General features: G+C 39.1%; 1 protein-coding gene across 6 annotated transcripts in view; it reads right to left on the bottom strand.

The window, feature by feature from the left end:
• The window catches only part of TBC1D8 (TBC1 domain family member 8), a 75,003-nt gene that overhangs the window by 38,378 nt on the left and 11,708 nt on the right, over positions 1-24,917 (bottom strand). For 4 of the 6 annotated variants that reach the window (XR_014713513.1, XM_084642759.1, XM_084642758.1 and 1 more), the window contains exons 2-4: positions 18,141-18,296; positions 9,227-9,345; positions 6,124-6,352 (exon numbers count right to left, since the gene is read on the bottom strand). Coding sequence is in view for 5 of the 6 variants with exons in the window: in XM_084642759.1 (XP_084498885.1) it covers positions 6,124-6,352; positions 9,227-9,345; positions 18,141-18,296 (504 nt within the window). In the remaining variant the exon portion in view is untranslated. The remainder of the gene's footprint in view (positions 1-6,123; positions 6,353-9,226; positions 9,346-18,140; positions 18,297-24,917) is intronic. The other 2 variants (XM_084642756.1, XM_084642757.1) reach the window with 2 other exon arrangements.

Raw genomic sequence — 24,917 nt, 5'->3', positions numbered from 1 at the left:
ACCAAGTCATAAAAAGGCAATAATGTAAAGCCTTGTCATGATTTGATTGTTTTGTTATATATAACATGCCAATAATTTTTATAATTATAAAATTATTTTATAATAATTTAATAATAATTTTATGCCAATAATTAATTACATTCATAAAAGACCCGAGTGAGTTTACTGTATTATTCCATAACCATAATCCTGTCAAGACTGTTCCCTGATTCTAACTTTTCCTATTTAAATGTAGCATACTAATGTCACACAAATTGTTTATCAATCGCCATAAAATATTTTAGTTCAGCAGAGCGAGACAGCCAAGGGACTATAGACCAGTTATCTAGAGTTGTACTAACGTTATTACTAATGCTGTTGTCAAACACGTCAGCCAAGTAAGACATAACGGCTTTTATCAGTGGTGGGCAACCTGAGGCCCACATGCGGCTCATCAGGGTAATCTGATTGTGGGCTGCGAGACATTTTGCTGATGTTAACCATCACGACTTGCCCCAGCTCCCAGTGACCACGGTTCTCTTTTCCCGGCTAATGGGAGCTGTGGGAAGCAGTTGCCAGCATGTCCCTGCGGCCCGCGCCACCTCCCGCAGCTCTCATTGGCTGGGAACGGTGAACCATAGCCACTGGGAGCTGCGGGTGGCCATGCCTGTGGACCGTCAATGTCAGCAAAATGTCTCGCAGCCCGCAATCAGATTACCCTGATGAGCCGCATGCAGGCCACAGGTTGCCCACCACTGGCTCATATTCTGTATGAAACAGAAGGAGCATGCCAAATTACAAAAAAGGTCAAAACTGGTGGCAAAAGACAACATATTTTCAAAGTCTAGGAACAATGAAAACTTACCGTAATTAAAAACTATGAAAACTTGACAGTAGCCCTTTAAGGAATTGAACTTTCCAACCTTTCAAAATTCTAAATCTTTTGATAGATCTCCCTCCTTTGAGTATCTTTGAACATGTTTCAATGTAAGTGCCCTTCTAGTGTCGAAGTACTGTGACTTCACATAAAACTCACTGACACCACCACCAGAAATAAAATAAGGATTTTTTGATCAACAGGCAGAACCAGAAGATTTAGTACTTTGCCCATATTTCTGTTCATCCAACAGCACTGAAGCATTGCAATAAAACAGAATTAAAATAACTGCCAAGACTTTTTTATTTCGGTTTTGTAATTCGTGTTTTGTTTCTCCCAGCAGTTGTGTTTGAGAATGCAAGAACATGTTCTATTGGCATTATTTTCTAAAGTCGTTAAGACTTAGGCATTTTAAGTAGCATTGCTTAAAATACCTTTGTGGATCTAGCCTAACTGCCACTTTAGTTGCCTAAATCCAAAATTCAGATGCTAAAAATGCCCACTCAGCTGCCGCCTAATCCTATAGGTGGCTACATTTCCCCCAGTAAAGTCCCTTAGATACCTAATAATCTGCTGCTGGGCATAAGCACAGGTGCTTTAGTCCTGACACCCAGGTGCCAACCTCATGCTTAAACCCAAGCGGGAACTAGGCCAGAGAAAGATTGAGAATAACTCTATAGCCCAGTGGCTCATCTGGGATGTGGGAGACCCAAGTTCAATTCCCTGTTCCAATGCTAAAATATGTACACATTGGAATTCGTCTCTTGTTGAAGCCATTCCACTGTGTACAAATAATCAGTCATTGAAGACTGACAGACACCTACCCCAGAATATCCAATACCCTACTGGCTAGGGCACTCTACTGAGAAGTGAGAGAGATGGATTCAAACCCTTGCTTCAAATCAGGCAGAGGGGTCCCCTGCATACTAGCTGGGTGTTCTGAGCTAAAGGCAGCTGTTACCTCCCGTTTTTTGTGAGGAAGGGCTTAGGTGCCAAACTCCAGGAGAAGGTTCCTGACTGTGGATCCCAAGCAGAGATAAGTGCCTCCCTCTGACCCAGACTTAGGCACTTAGATAGAAAATGCCAAGGAGAGGAGTGTGACCTATTGGCTAGCTTAAGCAGCTCTCCACCCACCCTGCTGGGTTTTGCAGATCTCATTTCTCAGCACCTAACTCTCCCTATATACTGTATAGGGAGTCTGGGTGCCTAACTCCGGGCTGTGGATGCCATTAGGCAGCAGGGTTAACTTAGGCATTGTAATGCTGAGGCTAAGTCCTCAGTGACTTTGCAGATCTAGTCCTCAGTGACTATGGCATGAAAACCAGGATAACAAATTCCTTGCTTCACAATAAGTGTCAAGTTCTCCAATATTAACAGTCATTCATAACTATAATTATTTATGAACCATTCAGTAGGTCAGTTGACAAACATGACAAAGAGTGTTCAGATCGTATCTGTCACCCATATCAGATGAGAAAAAAAATAAATTTAAACACTAGATACCATCAAGTAAGTTTAGGACTAGGGCTGTCAAGTGATTAAAAAAATTAATCGCACTGTTAAACAATAATAGAATACCATGTATTTAAATATTTTTGAATGTTTTCTACATTTTCAAATATATTGATTTCAATTACAGCGCAGAATATAAAGTGTACAGTGCTCATTTTATATTTATTTTTAATTACAAGTATTTATACTGTAACAAAACAAAACAAAATTTTTCAATTCACCTCATACAAGAACTGTAGTGCAATCTCTTTATTATGAAAGTTGAACTTACAAATGTAGACTTATTTACAGGAAATAAATACATTCAAAAATAAAACAATGTAAAACTTTAGAGCCTGCAAGTCCACTTAGTCTTACTTCTTGTTCAGCCAATCACTCAGATAAACAAGTTTGTTTACATTTGCAGGAGATAATGCTGCCAGCTTCTTGTTTACAATGTCACCTGAAAGTGAGAACAGGCATTGCATGGCACTGTTGTAGCCAGCGTTGCAAGATATTTACATTCCAGATGCGCTAAAGAGTCATATGTCCCTTCATGCTTCAACCACCATTCCAGCAGACATACGTCCACGCTGATGACGGGTTCTGATCGATAACAATCCAAAGCAGTGCGGACTGATGCATGTTCATTTTCATTAGCTGAGTCAGATGCCACCAGCAGAAGGTTGATTTTCTTTTTTGATGGTTTGGATTCTGTAGTTTCCTCATCGGAGTGTTGCTCTTTTAAGACTTTTGAAAGCATGCGCACACCTCATCCCTCTCAGATTCTGGAAGGCACTTCAGATTCTTAAACCTTGGGTCAAATGCTGTAGCTATCTTTAGAAATCTCACATTGGTACCTTCTTTGCGTTCTGTCAAATCCGCAGTGAAACTGTTCTTAAAATGAACAACATGTGCTGGGTCATCATCCGAGACTGCTATAACATGAAATATATGGCAGAATGTGGGTAAAACAGAGCAGGGCACATAAAATCTCCCCCAAGGAGTTCAGTCACAAATTTAATTAATGCATTATTATTTTAACCGGTGTCCTGAACATGTCCTCTGGAATGGTGGCTGAAGCATGAAGGGGCATATGAATGTTTAGTGTATCTAGCACATAAATACCTTGCGATGCTGGCTACAGAAGTGCCATGCAAATGCTTGTTCTCACTTTCCATTGACGCTGTAAATAAATAGAGGGCAGCATTAGCTCCTGTAAATGTAAACAAACTTGTTTGTCTTAGTGATTGGCTGAACAAGAAGCAGGACTGAATGGACTTGTAGACTCTGAAGTTTTACATTGTTTTGTTTTTCAGTGCAGCTATGTAACAAAAAGTCTACATTTGTAAGTTGCACTTCCCCGACACAAAGATTGCATTACAGTACTTGTATGAGGTGAATTGAAAAATACTATTTCTTTTGTTAATCTTTCACGGTGCAAATATTTGTAATCAAGAATAATATACACTTTGATTTCAATTACAACACAGAATACGATATATATAAAAATGTAGAAAAACATCCAAAATATTTAATAAATTTCAATTGGTATTCTATTGTTTAACAGTGCGATTAATCATGATTAATTTTTTTGAGTTAATCGTGTGAGCTAACTGCGATTAATCGACAGCCCTGTTTAGGACCAAAATTTAGGAAGGGTTGGTGCACAGGTGCTGGAACTAGAGGTGCAGGGGGTGCCATAGCACCCCCTGGCTTGAAGGGGGTTCCATTATATCCAGGGTTTACAGTTTGGTTCAATGGCTCTCACCACCCCCACTATAAAAATTGTTCCAGCAACACCTGGGGTGGTGTGTTGGGGTTTTTGTTGCTGTTTTGTTTTGGGGAGGAGGGGGAGGAATACAGTACATTCTTCAAGAGAAAAAAAAATGTTAATGAAAACTGTTTTGTTTTTTTTAAATTTACTTTCCCAAGCATTAGCCTAATTAATGCATGAGAAGCAGGAAGTGAAACAAACTATAAACAAAAGTGAATGAGTAGTTTATTTTCACTGTCCAAGATGAAAAATGAATATAAATGCAAAGTAAATTATATTTATTTCAATTTTGCATTTTAATAAAGTGTTACTAACAAAGATAAGGGACTATTTCTCGTTATGTAGTATAATATTTGATCGTGTTCCTTCATTATCCTTCAACAATCTTCAGTAGTACATAAATGAAGCTTTGTGACTAATATTAAAGCATTTTTCCCTTTCTGCTTTGATTTGTAAGAATCCATTTTATTGTGTGCAGAGGATTTCATATGTTCATCACATATTAGTGGACAATCAACAAGATATTTAAAACAGAGACTGAGCTAACTATGCATCAAAACAACAACGACATTTTTCCAAGCCACATGCAACTTCTGTATTATAATCAGCAGAAGTTGAAAGTGCAACAAGATAACTGGGTTCTAATAAAGCTGAAAGGAAAGAGAGACATCTAATTAGAGGAAGGGAATATATTAAATCCTAGAAATTAAGAGTTAACATTTTGCATATTTTACTGTACTCTCTAATTCAGCTTTAAATCTATAAATATTTGAATAACCACATGATCACAATTTGACTTGACAAAATAAACTCTTCTATTCATAAATAGTAAAGCCTCCCTGATCATTAGAGTATAATTAACAAAGCTTCATTCTGCTGTTGCTGCTGGAGTTATGGTAGGATTCACAGGAATCCCTACAGTGCTACTCAAGAGCATAATCCTGTTAAGGAGAAGAAGACACACACACCCTAAAAAGAAAAAAAACAGTTAAAAGTTGTCTTCATGTATTATTTCCATCATCCAAGACTGGGTATGGAGGGCATCTCATAAGAATGCTCCCTGGGGCTCCAGTGGAAACATGGGACCATATCTTTTGGACTGGCTTATTAGTAGTGATTATCTGGTAGATTTTTCAAGCCATTCTTAAAACTTTAACTTGTCACTTCTGTGAAAGATTTAAAAGGTAGAAAAGGGAAGACAAAAGTTTTAAGATATTTGGGAGTTGTTTGTTTTAATTCCCCCCTATCTGTAAAACCTGTTCAGAAGCTTGAAAAAACAAAATTTCATTCCTTTTAGAAAATACTAGTTTTCCCCGTCTACCTCATCACATGGAGCACAAGACACAGCTGTGTTATGTTTACTACTCACATTACTTTAAAGTGCATAATTGATGTCACTTAGTTCTAAGAACGGGGTTTTTTTTAGCCAATTTACACTTCCTTTGATGTCTCTGTACTAACTGCAGCTATTAACATGGCTATTTTTGTGTGTGTGCATGTCACACCAATGGGGGAGAGACTGTTTCTGAATGACTATGTTCTGTATTAAAAATAGGTATTTAAGAATCTGTCAAGTCAGATACATTTTAAGGCAGATCTACTTTGGGGCCTAAACTATTTAGCACACTTTTAGAGCAAACTGTTTTCCTGACTTCCACCATATAATTACCACCACGGTCCACTTCACATTTAAAAAAAACAACAGTTTAAAGCAATCATCATCTATGTACACTAATAAGAAAAGTTTGTTGCCAGTAAAATATAAAAATAGATGACAAATGACAACGTGGAATTTTTAAAAGCAAATACACTCAAATTTAACAGGATAGTTGATCCAAACAGAACAAGTTTCAGAACCTCTTCACTGTTGCATTAGCGAAATACCAAAAATAAGATTAGATTTAAATACATCAGCTTAAAAATTACCCCAAAAGTGATATACATGTTTACAAGTCTGCATAGGGTATAGGGATAACAGTTTTTATATGTTCAGACTTACATTCTTTGCCTAGGAAGAAGGAATAAAAACAGAGGTGATTGATGCTCAGATAAAGCCAGCCTTGACGAGGAACTTTACCCTTCCAGCAGCAGCATGAATAATAGGTAATTAACTTCTCTGTTTCAGGGAAGTTAAATCTGGCTTCAAATTTCACTAGCGCCTCTCGAAACTTCTCAGGATCCTCCTCCTGCTCTGCTAGTTTACTCCTGGTCTCTTCTGCTATCAATGCCTGATTCAATGACAAGATAATATATTATGGCAAACCAGTAGTTTGCCTAAACGAGTTATTACAAGCTATCAGTACATTTTTAAAATCGTGATTCTCTCTTAGAAAGGTATCCAAGTTGATGTGCAAGTTACACAGACATTTGCTCACTATTTGCAGTCTGTTTACCCACACTTCCAAACCCAGTTTTCTTTTTGGTCCCGAGTGATAACTGAAAAATATTGTTCAAACTACAATGTATAATTAAAATCTCATACCAATAATGGTTTGCTTTGATCACCACAATTATTTCAAATAACCCAGAGAAGGCAATAAACATGACTGGAATTTCACTTAGTATATGATGGCTGTGGAAGCTTTAATTTGACTTACATAGCGCAAAGCTACAGTACCAAATTTTTATATTGATCAGCACTATTACCAAGAAACAGTACAGTGAAGTATATGATAACCTGTAATAAGCATAACTATTTTTAAAGTCTTGAAATAATTAAATGCTGTGTCTTTTTATTACAGCTCTACATTAAATAAGGAGGTGAGAAAGACAGTTAAGTGCAAATTGCTTGGCTAAATGCAAATTTACTTCAGGTGCTACAGAATACAAATCAGTCCTACTGGAATACTGTAATCCCATATGCCAGATGTCTGTAGCAAAGGCCAGAGAGCTGATGTAACAATAAAAATATGGGCCCATTATTCAGTTTGAAACCTGCAGAATTCTAGATGTCCTGCTCTCACTTTCATGGTCATAAAATTATTAAAAGATGAGAGTTTTATTCAAGCCTTTCAGAGCACTTGGATGTACAAGGTGTAGTAAGGAAAGATAAATCACTGAACTACTGCCAAAAATAGGAATTTAAATAAAGAAAAACTTCTCAACAAGGTGCACGCTTTACAGATGTTGCATCAAGGATCAAGTAGGTGATGGTGTCATTTTTCCCCATTTATGGATAACATTTAGATACAACAACAGACTATTTGGAACTAGTCTTTTAAACACAGATGTTTTAAATGGTCTTCAGTCCTTGGATAGAATTTTATCTGAATGCCTTTTAATGCGACCTTTATTTCTGTAACATCACAGATAAATCCAGAGTTTAACTGCAGTTGATGGGACCAATGATATCACTGATGTTAGAGATTCATGTACTGTAATCTATAGGGCCCTACCAAATTCACGATCCATTTTGATCAATTTCATGGTCGTAGGATTTTAAAAACAGTACATTTCATGATTTCAGCTATTTATATCTGAAATTTCACAGTGTTGTAATTGTAGGGGTCCTGACCCAAAAAGGAGGTGTGGGAAGGGGTCACAAGGTTATTGTAGCAGGGGACTGCAGTACTTACTTCTTCATTGCTGCTGCTCGCAGTGGCACTGGGCAGGTAGAGAGCGATGGCTGCTGGCCAGGAGCCCAGCTCTGAAGGAAGAGCCGCCGCCAGCAGCAGCGCAAAAGTAAGGATGGCCTGGTATTGTATTGCCACCATTATGTCTGCTCTGCTGCTGGCAGGACGCTGCCTTCAGAGCTGTGCGCCCGGCCAACAGCCTCTGCTCTCCAGCCACCCAGCTCTGAAGGCAGTGCAGAAGTAAGGGTGGCAATATTGCAAACGCCCCCTCAAAAATAACTTTGCAACCCCCCCGCAACTCCCTTTTGGGTCAGGATCTCCAATTTGAGAAATGCTGGTCTGCCCCATGAAATCACAGATTTCACGGTCCGTGACGCATTTTTCATGGCCATGATTTGATAGGGCCTTAGTAATCTAGGATGTCAGAGCATTTCTGTGCTGACTACTCTCTACAAATTAAAAGATTGAGCCCCTTGAGCATGGGTGCAGGGGAAGTACCCTCTTAGAAATCCAAGCAACCTCCCCCTTCCCAGTGTGTGTGTGTGAGAGATCAAGGCTGGCTTCTCACATAAGCACTGCCCCTGGACAGTGGGACCCATCACATCTTACACCTGGGTCTTGTGCTAGTAGGTTCAGCCATCTGTCAATTAAGTGTCTGGTGAAATTTCCAATCTTGAGTAAGCGGATGAGTGTGAGAGAGTGAGTGGATAGATGTAGACAGGAGAAACTGATGGGATGTATTAGGAAAGTATGAGAGAGACAGAGAGATCAGGGGAGAGGAAAGAAGCAGAAAAAGAAAAGGGAGAAGCTATACAATTATAGGAATACAATGTGTGCTTAGTGTAGGATCAAGAAAAGACATATGACAGATATTGAAGAAAACTCAAGAAACAATACATCATGATCTATTACAGGAGAGAAAATTGGAGTGAAGCCAGAATGGGAAACAATGTATAATGGAAGTGAGAAAGATGAAGCTATACATTTGCAGAGGTATTAAGAACTTGCAGCTCCCACTGACTTCAGTTGCAAGCACTCAGCACCTCTGAAAATCAGGCCCTGCAAGTATTAAATAGAAAGGTATATGTAATGTACTGCCAATCAACTACAGCCTATGACAGACTACACAGCTGTTACTCCTGTAGCTTCCTGAGGCATGGTGACACAGGTATTTTTCACCATAGCTACTAAGCCCCAGGCATGTGGCTATCTGATGAAAATACTGTGTAGACATACTTTCCAACTCTTTCTGATGCAGGATGACAACAAACTAATGAAACTACTGATACAGAATGTGGGAATCAAGACTTGAAAAAGAAAGCTATGTACATTTCATGACAAACATAATTGTGTACAGAATAAATAGAGCTGCAAAGTCACCTCGTTTTATCAAAAATACTGCCTAGATGGGCAAAAGCTAATATGGACACAAACAGTTGGTAGACTGGTATAGTTCCACAACATCAAGAGTTCTTTCAATTCCTTTACTAGTGGGCAGAGGAAAGATGAAAGCAAGACAACTTTTCTTACCTTTACTTTCCCTTTGACAAAACTAACAATATCTTCTTTATTATCAAAAACAGACAATGTATGGAGTAAGTTTTGCTCCAGCCACTCCCAGTGCTGGTTTATCTCCTCTAAAGTGGCACCTAGAAAAGTAAAAAGAGCTAATTAAAAACCACATAGAAGAAATTGTGAAAGAAACTAGAAAAAAAGAAATTAAATGCAGTTGTGTCATAGTGCATGAAAAGAAATTAAGTTTCTGAAGTCACAAATGAAAACTATTAGTAGCAAATAGGTCAATAAGATGTTACATTTCAAGGCATAACTAGAGAAAACAAAAGTAATACTATTTTAAGTAGTAGTTTTTAGTACTTTTAGTTTTCAAGATCTGAATACAAGTTCTCTGTAGACAAATGCTGTTCTGGTTTTCAAAGCAGACAAAATACAACAAAGTTTCTTACTGCCCTGTCTGGAGGTGGCTCATTTTTGATTTAAGGTTTAACTCTCCCGCCTCTCCCCACAAACACATGATCTCTCTCTCTCTCACACACACACACACACACATGCGCCTTTGGGAGGAGGTTATGTAACCTTTAATTTGGTACCCTACTCGTGAAGGCTTTTATAATACTCAAGATGTCTGACAACAAAGGAGTTTGTATTTGGTTGTTTTAACGCTGCTTGACAAAATGAGAATGTCTGCAGTTTTGGAGAGAGGTGGGTGAACAGAAGCAGCTTTGAAACATGATGGACTTCTTTAAAAAGCAATACAATTTATTCTTATTAAGTACCACGTGTACATACGAACTCCAAAAACGTGATTTTAATCTCTGGCAGTTTGCTTCAGGCAAAATGCTTGTTGAGCTCCACTGCTCCAAAAAAGCTGCAGTTGTGTGTCATAACGACATGAGACCAGAAAAGTGCAAGGAATAGAGGCAAGTTGTAAAACAGCACTATTAGGAAAAAAGCTAGCCACCCCACTACAAGATAGCGCCTGCCAGTCCGTCATTAAACAGCCTACATGTAAAGAAGACATGATGTGCTCTTTTCAGTGCCCTGCTGAGAAGAGAGGCGACAGTGAACAAAAAGAGCAGAGCATGGAGGAAGAAAAAGAAAATTCAAGTACAAATCTCATTATCACAAAACCTGAGATCTGTAAACATCAAAGACACTGCATGTCGCCTCACACGGCAGAGATGATAAATTTAGCTAAACATTTTCCACCTTCCTCTGCTAGGTTTCCCAGAAGGAATGCCAACAGGCAGGGAAACTTTCCAAGATTTAACTTCCTCAACAGGAAGGTCTTGCGATGGAACTTCATAAATATCATCAATCAAGGCAAAAAAAAAAAAAAGAAGAAATCATGAAGAAAGACAACAGCCATTTAGATGGCCTTTGCTTACAATTAGGAGGACCACACACTGTAGGATATTAATTAAGAATACTAGACCTACTGTTTCATAGGAGCTGTTTTAATACAAAATGACAATTTATTAAATTGAACTTTTAAGCCTGGACAATGAAGACAGAGGGTAAACACGATGGGGATGAATCAGCGGTCTGCCTTTGTGTGTGCAGTCTGGAATGAGACTACAGTAAGAAGGAGTATTCCATAGCAGTTGCCCTATTTTCCTTTTTGCTAGACACCTTGTCCAAGCACTGGGCATCTCTCACCTGTACTGCTGTAAATCTTCTCTCTGCCTTACCGTCAACCCACTCATTCTGTTCAAAATGCTGCCCAAGTTATCTTCCTCGTCTTGAACCATGTCACCTCACCACTTTGTGACTCCCTCTGCTCCATGAGCTCCCCATCTCTTACTCCCTACATTCAAGCTCCTTGTCTTCAAATACAACATGATCTAAGACTCCGTCTACACGACAGACCTTACAGCGGCACAGCTGTACTGAAGCAGCTGCTCTGCTGTAAGATCTCTTGTGTTGCCGCTCTATGCCAACAGGCGAGCGCTCTCCCGTCGACATAATTAAACCACCCCACACGAGCAGTGGTAGCTCTGTCAGCAGGAAAAGCTCTTCTGCCGACATGGTGCTGTACATACTACCACTTATGCCAGGGAAACTTTGGTAGCTCAGGGGTGTGTTCTTTATTTATAACATTGAGCAACGTAAGTTTTGCCGACATAAGTGGTAATGTAGACATGGCCTTACTCACCCATTCCCTGGCTACTCTCATTCCTTCTCATGCCCCCTATGCTCTTCCCAATCCTTTTGCCTTACTCCTCCCGTCATCTACTCTTCTCACTCTGCTTCATGGCTCTTTTTTTTTTTTAATTAATTCTGCCCTATGCCTAGAGTCTCTTGTCCCCATTTGCCAAGCGCCCTCTCACTTCTCTTCTTCTCTCCTCCAAACCCACTTTTTCAATAATCCCCACACCCACCCTGACCTGAACTGTCTTCATGTGTCTTTCCTGCAGCACTGCTGTAGCCAGGTTGGTGCCAGGATATCAGAGAGACAAGGTGGGTAAGGTAATTTATTTTATTGGAGCAACTTCTGTTGGTTAGAGAGACAAGCTTTTAAGCTATACAGAGCTCTTCTTCAGGTCTGAAAAAGTAAGCAGAGTGTCACAGCTACATACAAGGTGAGACAGATTGTTAAGCATAAAGGGTTAACACATGTTGCAGGAGACCAGTTAAAATGAAGGGGCAACTGACACCTCTGCGGTCACAGGACAATCTGTCCCACCTTGTAATTAGCAGTAACACTCTGAATACTTTTTCCAGACCCGAAGAAGAGCTCTGTGTAGCTTGCAAACTTGTCTCTCTCACCAACAGAAGTTCCTCCAATAAAAGATATTACCCTCATCCACCTTGTCTTGAATTTGTCCATCTTATTTTGCTTGTAAATGCTCTGAAAAGGCAGAGAACATGTCTTCGTGTGAAAGCTAGCATTTAAGCCCACAGACCATTTCTAAGAGGAATGTTAATAATTAATATTCCATTTTTCAACACTATGTTAACTATCCGGCAATGTGGGTGCAATACAAAATTATGTACTCTCATGGGGATTGCTAGGAGGCACAGGAGCTGCTCCTTGGCTGCATTCCAACTTTTACTGCAGTAGAAACTGCCTGTAACCCCCTTCAGTCCTGAACAATCTTTGGATTGTTGAGGGGAACCTTGAAAGCCCCTCCAGCACCTCACTAGTACAGGGAGAAATTAATAAGCAGATTCCCCCCGTTGCTACAGTAGAACCCTAACCCTGCTTTCCTGCTCCAAGGCTTCAGCTTTGTGGGAACTTACCGGGGAAGAGTCTCAGCAGCTTTTCCCCAGGCCCTTCCCTAAATAAATTCAGGTATCAGTTTTGGGGAACGAGGATAAGCAAAGAACCACAATGGAAGAGGCAGCTTGGAGAACTTCAAACACTGTGCTAAAGAGAGTCGGGTTCTGCTGTGTTACTGACTGGTATTGCCAGCCCTAGCAGGAAGCCTGCTTCTTTCCCAGCTGCTGAAGGCAACATTGCATAACAAGAGGATTATTAGTCAGAAGCATGTTAAATTTTTATTGTTCTTAATGTCTTTATGAATTTTGTGTGCATAAAACTGCAAACATGCTTTGACTACAAAAGACACATAAGAAATATAAGAATGGCCATACTATGTCACACCAATAATCCATCGAGTCCAGTATCCTGTCTTCTGATAATGGCCAATACCAGATGCTTCAGAGGGAATGAACAGAACAAGCCAATCATCAAGTGATCCATCCCCTGTCGTCCAGTCCCAGTATCAAGCAGTCAGAGGCTTAGCCATCTTGGCTAATACGCATTGATCAACCTATCCTCCATGAATTTACCTAATTATTTTTTCAACCCAGTTATATTTTTGGCCGTCACAACATTCCATAGCAATGACCTCCATAGGATGACTGTGCGTTGTGCGAAGAAATACTTTTTTGTTTTAAACTTGCTGCCTATTAATTTCATTGGGTGACCCCTGCTGCTTGCGTTATGTGAAAGGGTAAATAACACGTCCTTATTCATTTTCTCCACACCAATCCTGATTTTACAGGCCTCTCTCATCTCCTCCCTTAGTTGTCTCTTTTCCAAGCTGAACAGTCCCAGGCTTTTTAATCTCTTCTCATCTGGAAACTGTTCCATGCCCCAAACCATTTTTGTTGCCCTTCTTTGTAGCTTTTCCAATTCTAATGTATCTTTTTTCAGATGGCGCAACCAGAACTTCACACAGCATTCAAGGTGTGTGCATACTATAGATTTCTAAAGTGGCATGATGACATTTCCTGACTTATTATCTACCCCTTTACTAATGGTTCCTAACATTCTGTTAGCATTTTTGACTGCTGCTGCACACTGAGCAGATGTTTTCAGAGAACTATCCACGACTCCCAGATCTCTTTCTTGAGTGGTAACAGCTAATTTAAATCCCATCATTTAATAAGTATAGTTAGGATTATGTTTTCCAAAGTGCATGACTTAGCATTTATCAACGCTGAATTTCCCCATCTGCCATTTTCTTGACCAGTCATCCAGTTTTGCAACTCTTCCCAGGCAGCTTTGGATGTAACTATTATGAGTAATTTTGTATCATCTGCAAACTTTGCCTCCTCACCATTAACCCCTTTTTCTAGATCATTTATTAATATGTTGAAAAGCACTGGTCCCAGTTCAGATCCTTAGGGGACCCTGCTATTTACCTCTCTCCATTCTGAAAACTGACCATTTATTCCTACCCTTTGTTTCCTGTCTTTTAACCAGTTACTGATCCATGAGAGGACCTTCCCTCATATCCCAAAACTCCTTACTTTGCTTAAGAGTCTTTGGTGAGAATCTTGTCAAAAGCTTTCTAAAAGTCCAAATACACTATATCAATTGAATTACCCTTTTGCTGACCCCCTCAAAGAATTCTAATAGATTGGTGAGGCAAGATTGCTCTTTACAAAAGCAGTGTTGACTCTTCCCCAACAAATCATGTTCAACTGTGTGTCTGACAATAGTAGTAAAAACCAATGCAAAGAATTAATTTAGCTTCTCTGCAACAGCCTTGTCTTCCTTAATTATTCCTTTAGCATCCAATGGCCCCACTAACGGATTGGCAGTCTTCCTGCTTCTGATGTCGTTAAAAAAAATGTGGTGTAAGTTTTGCCTCTTTTGCTAGTTTGCTCTTCAAATGCTTTTTTGACCTGCCTAATTCTATTTTTTGCACTAGACTTACCAGAATTTATGCTCCTTTCTATTTTCCTCACGAGGATCGGAATTCCAATTTTTAAATGATGTCTTTTTGCCTCTAACCACCTCTTTTATTCTGTTGAGCCATGGTGGCATTTTTTTGGTCCTCTAATTATTTTTTTATTTGGGGTATACATTTAATCTGAGCCACTATCATGTCACTATTCCTTTTAATTTCCATTTAACTAGCTTCCTCATTTTTGTGTAGTTCCCCTTTTTCAAGTTAAATGCTACTGTGGTATTTTCCCTCACACAAAGATGTTAAATTTTATTACATTATGGGCACTATTACCAAGCAGTTCAGCTATATTCACCTCTTAGACCAGATCCTGTGCGCCACTTAGGAATAAATCAAGAATTGCCTCTCCCCTTGTGGGTTCCAGGACTAGCTTCTTCATGAATCAGTCATTAATGGTGTCTAGAAATTTTATCTCTGGATTCCGTCCTGAGGTGACATACCCAGTCAATATGAGATTAATTGAAATCTCACATTATTATTGGATTTTCTTTGTTTGTAGTCTCTCTAATCTCCCTGACCATTTCACAATCACCATCACCACCCTGGTCAGGTAGTTGGTACCATATTCCTACTGCTATATTCTTCTTGTTCAAGCATGGAATTTCCATCCATAGAGATTCTTTGGTACAGTTTCACTCATTTCAGATTTTCATGTTATTTGACTCTGCTTTCGTTCACATATAGTACCACTCTCCCACCAGCATGACCTACTCTATCATTCCTATGTATTTTGTTTCCTTGTACTACTGTGTCCCATTGATTGTCATCATTCCACCAAGTTTCTGTGATGCCTGTTATACCATTACCCTCATTTAATATCAGGCACTCAAGTTCACCCATCTTAGTATTTAGACTTCTATCACTTGTATATAAGTACTTATAAAATTTGTCAATATTTAGCTGTCTGCCTTTGTGCGATGTAATTGAATGGGACTCTTTTTCATTTGATTGTTTTTCTTCAGCTCCTGCTTGTACTTTATCAACTTCTATCCACTCCTCTTTACTAGGACAGAGAGAATCCATGTTAATAGATCCTCCCCTAAGGGATGTATTTCTCTGAACTGTGCTCCTCTCCACCTGCTGACAGTTTCACCTGCTCTTAGTTTAAAAACTCCTCTACAACTTTTTTTCGTTTTCATGCCAGCAATCCTGTTCCGTTTTAGTTCAGATGGACCCCATCCTTTCTGTATAGGCTTCTCCCCTTCCAAAAGGATCTCCAGTTCCCAATAAACCTAAAACCTCCTCCCTAATACCATCGTCTCATCCATGCATTGGGACCCTGCAGTTCTGCTTGTCTAATTGTCCTGAACATGGAACTGGAAGCATTTCAAAGAATGCTACCATGGAGGTTCTGGACTTAAATCTTTTAAGTACCAGCCTAAATTTGGCCTCCAGGACCTCTCTCCTATCCCTCCCTATGTCACTGGTACCTACATGTACCATGACCACCGGCTCCTCCCCGGCACTACGCATAAGTCTATCTAGATGTCTTGAGAGATCCACAACCTTCGCACCCAGCAGGCAATTCACCTTGGATTCTCCCAAGCATCACAAACCCAACTACCTATCTTTCTAATAATCAAATCCCCCATTACTATTATCTGTCTGTTCCTAAAAAGTCACCTCCCTCAGAGGGGGATCCTCAGTGCAAGAGGATACCATGGCATCATCTGCGAGGATGTCCCAACTATGTGACTGTTTCTCTCCACTCCAGCTTGATGTTTTCCTTTCCGGAGACTTTCATCTTCCTCAACACCATAGAGGCTGTCAGACTGGGAGTGGGACCGCTCTACTGTGTCCCGGAAAGTCTTGTCTATGTACATCTCTGTCTCCCTTAGCTCCTCCAGCTCAGCAACTCTGGTGTCAAGAGATTGTACTTGGTCTCTGATAGCCATGGGCTGCTTGCACTGAATGCACGCAAGGCAGGCAATCATTTATGCTGCATTCAGTGCAATAAACTGGTTAGCTCCCCCTCTGCTGCTGAATCCATAGTATAGATTAATGCAATATTGATCTATTCAACCAGAATTATCTTCTACTGTCTTGAAAAAATTAACTGTTACTTACAACAATACATCTTGTAAATCCATTTGGTGAAGGGTGGCAATTCAAGATCTTAAAGAGTTATTTGTTAAAGGCTTTCTAAAACTTCTATAACCTATACAAAAAATCTTAACCATTCTAGTCAAACAAGTGAAGTGGGGGAAAAAAAAAACAAAAAAACAGCTGCCCTAGCAGGCTGAAGAAATCTGCAACGAGTAGAGTAATGATCAACCCGAGAGAGAGGTATTACCTATATCTTACTGAGAAAGGGACCTAAGCATTCTTTGAGATGAACATTGATTTGCATTTTAAAATGCAAAACTCATTTTCTTCATTACAAGAGCAATATTTAAGAGCATGAAGTATTCTCTTCACAAAACATTCTCTCTTTAGTGGTGTGTTCTTACCTTTCAAATAAACAAAAAAAAGAGTACCAAATCAACAGCAATTATGAAAATGAGGAAACAGTAGCACCTAACCATAGCCAAAAATAACATGGAGAACAGACTCTCTGCAAGCTTCCCCAAACAAATGTAACAATGCACATCAATCCTGACCTACTACCCTTCGCTCCAATTTCGTATCTTCAAAATACACTAAAAATCATACAGTGGTTTTGAGGTACAGACAGGCATCCATAGGGTAGCGTTCTCCAGTGCATGGAGCACCTCCTCAAGGGGATACAAGGGAGAGCACACACGCATGCACCTTCAAAACGTGAAGTGTGTGCAGCTGATGAAGCGACATCTACCAGAGTTCTCAGTAAGCCATAAACAACAAGTCTAATGTGTGAACTGCCTCACTAATTTCAATTAATACTAAATCTAACACCGTTAGTGATATTTTAAATGTCAACATTGTTAACTATTTCACTGCTCAATCCATGAAAAAAAGGAGAGGAAATATATTATGAAGATCTACACCAGCATTTTTCAAAACAGGAGGAAGAATGAAGGACTAGCCAGGAGAGCACAGAAAGTATATAAAAATGCCTACATTAAAATTGGTAGGCTTTAAACACCACATAGCAGGGTTGCTATGATTTACAACTGGTTTATTTTTCTAAAAGGGTGTTCAGCTTTGAAAAGCATGGGAAACATTGCATTAAGAATTAGTTCAAAGACTAGCAAATTCAAGTCTTCAGAGTGCACTATTCTTATGGGTCACCTAGCACTATGATACTTTAAAACATTTATTATTTAAAAACATTTCACATTTTTTAAAATCATTTATTTCATGAGATTTTATTGTGATCAGAGGAGCTGGGAGACTTTTTTTTTTTTTTAAAATAAACTGCAGGTAAAAATTAACTACTGATACACGTGTTGAAGACAGACCAGACCAAAAAGCCTCCTGCTGCAAGTGTCCTGCACAGGCTACTATCTGAAATGATAAATATGTGAATGGAATGACGACATTTTGTAACAGACAGAAAAATTGGAAGGCAGCAACAGCCAGATTTTTTGTTCTTGCTTAACAGAAGAAAACATTCCCTTATGTTATTAATACCTTGAAATATAACCAATAAGTATTTTAGTTGTTAAACAAGTCACAGCCAGTAGCCTTTACACACACACGAGGTTACTAATTTTGGTTACCTTCAGCTTCTTGGACATGCAGATACTGAGCATGCTCAGAATTTAGCTTTGGGGATTTTTTTTAATTGGTATGTAACTCACCAGTGGCTATGGCCCAGTAAACTTCTGATCCATTCAATAACTCACCACATGCTATGGCAGAGTAAACTGGTGATCCCGGAACTTGAAGTAAAATTCGAAATGGAGCAACACGTGCATTAGAATCTAGCACTGCATCCAGGGCACCCACCAAACGACCTGAACACACACAGAAAAGGAGAATGACGTGTTTTAACAACAGCAGCACCAACTCTCACTGAGACTAGTTTATCACTACTAGACCTATTCATGTTTAAGACCCTCAGATTAAGCACAGAACAAAATTATAACAAAGCTCTCCAATATTGGCTTGTAAAATGGAGAAGTGTTCAAATGCACCAGGGACTAGAGGACCAGGAAGACCAAGTTTTTATGCTTCTAGTTGGTTTGTTATGCCATATATACATAAGACTAACAGAAGCTTTGAAACTTGGTTAAGAAAAGGAGTACTTATGGCACCTTAGAGACTAACCAATTTATTTGAGCATAAGCTTTCGTGAGCTACAGCTCACTTCATCGGATGCATACTGTAGAAGATCTTTTTATATACACACAAAGCGTGAAAAAATACCTCCTCCCATCTCATTCTCCTGCTGGTAATAGCTTATCTAAAGTGACTACTCTCCTTACAATGTGTATGATAATCAAGGTGGGCCATTTCCAGCACAAATCCAGGGGTTTAACAAGAACGTTGGGGGAGGGGGGGAGGAAAAAACAAGGGAAAATAGGTTACCTTGCATAATGACTTAGCCACTCCCAGTCTCTATTCAAGCCTAAGTTAATTGTATCCAATTTCCAAATGAATTCCAATTCAACAGTTTCTCGCTGGAGTCTGGATTTGAAGTTTTTTTGTTGTAATATAGCAACTTTCATATCCAGACTCCAGCGAGAAACTGTTGAATTGGAATTCATTTGGAAATTGGATACAATTAACTTAGGCTTGAATAGAGACTGGGAGTGGCTAAGTCATTATGCAAGGTAACCTATTTTCCCTTGTTTTTTTCCTCCCCCCCCCCCCCTCAGACGTTCTTGTTAAACCCTGGATTTGTGCTGGAAATGCCCACCTTGATTATCATACACATTGTAAGGAGAGTGGTCACTTTAGATAAGCTATTACCAGCAGGAGAATGGGGTGGGAAGAGGTATTTTTTCATGCTTTGTGTGTATATAAAAAGATCTTCTACACTTTCCACAGTATGCATCCGATGAAGTGAGCTGTAGCTCACGAAAGCTTATGCTCAAATAAATTGGTTAGTCTCTAAGGTGCCACAAGTACTCCTTTTCTTTTTGCGAATACAGACTAACACGGCTGTTACTCTGAAACCTGTCATTAAGCTATGGTTAGAATACATAAACATGTATTATTTAGAACAGTCTCAAATGCATTGTGTCTCAGAGTCTATTCCATAATAATTGGCTCCTGAGTAAAACAAGTCTTAGCATATTATTGCCAGCTGTTTGAACTGGAGTCATGAATTGGCAGGTGAAAATATAACACAAAGAAAGTACCAAACCATCTCCAACTATGACAGGAAAAACAATCAGAAAAAAAAAATCAGAATTCCTCCAACTACAAACACTTAAAATGTGCATTCCCTTTTGCCTCATAAAAAGTTCTAATTCTATAAGATGGTCTTAAAATTCTGTATTTTGCCAATAACAATAATACAATTAGGAGCACCCTATGAGTCCGCATCCAGTCATCAGAGGAAGCTGTAGGGCAATGGCATAGCACAGTCTAGCCTGCAAGTTTCAAAATATTGAAGACCAGGTGATTAACAAAGGAAGAAACAGCCCAGACTAATTTTTTCATCCTGATAATAAACCTATGAGTTGGAATTTTTAAAAGCGTTTAGTTTAGGTCTCACCTTGGCCCCATTTAAGTCACTGGCAAAAGTTAGACCAAGCACTTCTGAAAATCCTGATAAAAGGTCAGACTTGTAAAATATGGTTATTTTTAGAGAATACAAGAAATGCACCCATATAATGAAGCCATGTAAGTACATGAAAAATGACGGGCATTTATCTTGTTTCTCAGTTTGTGCAAATTAAATTCCCTTTTCTGTCCCTGAATGACTGATCACAGCAGCCAATTCCTCTTTTCACTCTGTACTTCTGCTTACCAGTTCCATAATGTTCACTACGTTTCCAATAAAGGAAAATAGTAAATATCACTCACTCCCCAGATTGGCTAGGTTAGCCACAGTTTAAATATTATAAAAACAAAATACTAAGAAGCCAAAACTAAGATGAATCCTTTTAATATATTATATTTTAAAAAAAGATCTTAGCCAGGTTCATTCACAAACTCCAATGATGAGTCACTGGAATATATATCTGAAGTCTCCCTCTTCAGTTAGTTTTGTATTTTCATAATTAATATCATACATTAGGAGCCTGACTGAACTTCTATTTGTGTCTATGGAAAGACTCTCATACACTTATGTGGGATTTAGATTAGGCCCCAATCTATTTTCAATTTGGGTAAGATGGAAGGTGCTTTCTAGTTTTACAAGTAAGAATGTTGTCTAGATTTCTGATCTCACATATCTGCTGCTGATTCCAGGGCAGTAAAACAAAGGTGCACCAGTGATGCAGAATAAGCAATTTATGCACGCTTCACACCTGTATTTTGATTATTTTCTTCAAGAGAGAAAAATATTAAGTATTTAGTGCAGGCTAAAACAATTTCCTCGTTTGACATAAAAGCATAACAATAATCTTTCTGAGGTAGCCTCATTACTATACTTTAGCACGTCTATTTTTGAGGTGCTACTGCAATGGCATAGGTTGAAATTTAACTGAACAAGCTCCAAAAATAGATCTTTCAATAATTAAATCAGTGAGTGCTACAAAAACTATGCAAGTTAGCCAAAACTTGTACACGAACCTGGTGAAGATTGAGTACAAAGTTTAATATTAAAGAAGGGACGAAAGCTACTTAAATTATTCAAATGGTGCTGCTTTCCAAGTGTTTTTTCCTATCATATAAACTCTGAACTCCGCTTAATACTTGTAACATACAACAACTGCACAGTGCTTCCTGCTGAATGAACCAATAAAAGCATGCAAACAAAAGAACTTTCTAAAGGGACACAATTTGAATTTTAAAATCAACTTTTTCTTTAGATTTTTTTTTTATGTTTCTGATAGAGCACCATTTAAAACAGTCCTTATATTTTTTAAAATTATTTTTCCTACATATTATACAGATACACACACACACACCACTCCCCGTTGATGTTTAAGGGTCTTCTTAACCATGAAGAAGCGGATTGACTTTTACAGGGAAAAGCAAATCTTACTGTCCATACAAGCCTATCAAATAAAACAAACTAGAAAAAAAAAAGAAAAACATGTTTTACTAACTTTATTCTAGTAATCATAGGTCTTTCTTGATACCATGTATGGAACAAAAATTTCAGAAGTAAATATGATTTTCAAGTTCATTGCATTCTTTTAAACAATAGTACTACCAAGCTCTCTATTTCAATTTTTCAGCTTCAAACAATGCAAAACCATTTCAGGAGGGAAAAATAAAGCCACCGAGAATAAAATGCATTTGATTTTTTACTGCACTACAGAAAGCTGCAGCCACAGGTTTTCTAGTAAGACTTCAGAGTCCAGAAACAGATCATCTCATGAACATCACAAGTCTTTTCATGATTTTATCACAATTACAAAGAATGTTGAAATGCAAGGGGAAGCTCCGAGTCCAATGTGGACATCAGACAAGGCTGGGGGAAGAAGAGGGAAGAAAATTGCTTTTCTGCTCTAAAATCAGTTTGTGCTCAATAACAAACACTTTCCCTGGACATGGGATTTCAAAGCAAGTGTTTAACTTGTATTCTTATGGAAACAAACAGCTCTCTAAAACAAAATTTGCACTCTTACTGTGGATCATGGATCTTAACTACAATTTTTGTTTAGTTACATTTCAGAGGTCTATCTTTATGCACATTTAACACAACCTAAATAGTACAAATCAAACACTGTAAAGTTACACCTTATATGGAAAGTACAACTAAATCAGAATTACAATAAAAGTTTCTACCCTGAAATCCATTTTAGAGAGTTCACATTATTTTATGCATACCAGTTCAATCAATAAATGAATCCAAGGACAAGCTAGCAGGAGACTGAAGCACTATTTTCAGATCCTGTGACAGACAGGCAGGGTCTTTGCTTTACCAAGATCATAGTGTAATCTAATCAGCCTGGAAGCAGCACACTACACAGCTGTATGATTAGGCCTCCTTATTCACGCTAATTCCAACTGTGTGTGTAACACAGCTGTGCACCCGTTTGTTTTGTTTTGTCTGGGGAGAAAATTAAAGTGATACCTTTCTGGTTATCAAATAAACTTGCAGAAGTATGATCCACCATCTGAGCTTAATCTGTATTTACCTGAAACCTCAAAGAGAAGATGATATCACAAATTGCAATGTATGACCCTGTACTTTGAGTACCACAACTCACAGCTACAGTCTAGAAAAGGACCAATTACAGTAAAGCCACCTGCAAAACACTGATTTCTATTTAAAACGTATTTATTCAAACTCTCAGGAATGCAGATTTCTCTAAATTGGTGTGAATTATCCATATGATATTTGAAGAATTCCACTAAACTTTGAGAGACTGGATGTTAGAAAATTAAAGCTGGACTCAAAGTTAGACACTTTGAAATCTGGGTTTGTGAAAAATATTGATTCTTTCCATCTGTCAATTCAAGATTTTGGGGAAGTAGCCTAAGATGTAATTAATTAAGACAGGTCAGGTAGCACCTGATCCAAAGATCCCCCTTTACAGAACAAAAGGCTCTCTCTGCCCATCAGCACTGCACCTAACAAGTCTTTAGGTAAAACTAAGGTAAAGTTTTCAAAAGTGCTTATGTCCCCATTTACAAAAGTGGCCTGGGCAGTTAGGATCCTAAAAGTTTTTTGAAAGTCAACAGGACTAGGAGCCGAAAAGCTCAAGCCACTTTTGAAAAAGTCACTTAGGGTGTTTCTACACTACGACTAGAAGGTGGGATTGCAGCAAGTGTAGGCATACCCAAGCTAGTTTTGATTGAGTTAGCTCACTAAGGCCTTGTCTGCAGTACCGCGGTAAATTGACCTAAGTTACACTTCTCCAGCTATGTGAATAACGTAACTGGAGTCGACGTAGCCCAGGTCGACTTACTGCAGTGTCTACACCGCTCTGCGTCAATGGGAGATGCTCTCCCGTCAACTTACCTTACAGAGTACTGGAGAGCGTTCTGCAGTTGATTTAGCAAGTCTTCACTAGACCTGCTAAATCGACCCCTGCTGCATTGATCACCGCAGCGTTGATCCTGGTAAGCGTAGACATGGCCTAAAAAATAGCAGTGTAACCACATCAGCATGGACTAGCCCATAGGTGCTGGATCTAGGGGTGCTCCTGCACCCCCTGGCTTAAAGTTTCCATCATATACAGGGTTTACAGTTTGGTTTAATGGCTGTCAGCACCCCCACTATACACATTGTTCCAGCGCCCCTTGACTAGCCACTCAGTACAATCCTCTCTAGGACACTGGATATACACCTGGGCAGCTAACTCAGGCTGCTGCAGCTACACTGCTCTTTCTATCCAGCTAGCTCGATTACAGTTAGCTCAGGTATGCCTACACATGCTGTAATTACTCCTCCTGATTGCTGTGTCGTCATACCCCTCGGGCGCTTTTGAACATTTTAACTAGTCTAGCAGCAGATTCTAGATTCAAGGGTTTACAAGAAGAGAGGCCCAAGCTTGCTGTAAAATTCTAGCTCTCCTGGCACATTACTTTGCCCCAATATATCAATATTCAGTAGCTCATTAAGCATTTTAGTGCCATGTGCCATCCCTGCCTCTCATATCCTCTCTCATCCAGAAGCTTATAAACATAATCAAAACAGGAATATGGGAGCAAAACGAGTGGTCAGGTAAAAACAAAATGCTTTTACACAAAAGAGTAATAAATACACTGAATTAAAACAGGATGCTTCCATCTGTTGCAACATGGAGTGAGGTTCCAATTCAGGATGACAGCTAATGGTTGTGAGAAACACTTTCTGCTCTACATCCCAGACGACAGATGAGAGACTTTGGGCAAGAAGTAAACCATGGGGGGAAAAAAAAAAGTCACACCAAGAAAATACAGAAGTTATGTCTTATCTAAAACTTTTAGAAACAAAAATGGACAATGAAATAACTTCTGAATGGAATTAAGTATTATTCACCCCTAGTTCCCTCAAACAATATATCTGAGTATTTTTGTTGCGAAGTAACATCTGAACAGCTCAATGCACTTTGCAAAACAGCAAATTAGAAAGTTACAATACCCTGTGAGGCTGGCAGCTACCTGTATGCTACAGATGGGCAAAGTGGTTAAGCAACTTTCCTGTTATCACAGAAGAACTCAGCAGAGCCAGGAAGAAAACCCAAACCTTCCAACTCAGAGACCCCAATTGTTCCCTTATGCTCTGTTTTACAGGTAGCTTAAGTGGCCTCTCCCTGAGGATTCAACCTGCAAAAGGGGAATCCCTGGATAGGGTAGAGCTATAACAACTGCCCTGTTCTGTTGATTCCCTCTGAAGCATCTGGTACCGGCCAGTGTCAGAAGACAGGATACTGGGCCGGATGGACCATTGGTCTGACCCAGTATGGCCATTCTTATTTTCTTACCAGCTCTACACCACCCTTCTGAACCTCTTAGCACAAGTGAGGCACATGGATGGAAACTGCCAAGTTCAACTGCTGTGTTCCAGCTATCAGAACATTCCA

Source organism: Lepidochelys olivacea, assembly GCF_965140295.1.
Source record: "Lepidochelys olivacea isolate rLepOli2 genome assembly, chromosome: 1".
Lineage (NCBI taxonomy): Eukaryota > Metazoa > Chordata > Testudines > Cheloniidae > Lepidochelys > Lepidochelys olivacea.
Note: the sequence above shows the minus strand (reverse complement) of the source record. Positions and strands in the feature narration are given on the sequence as shown.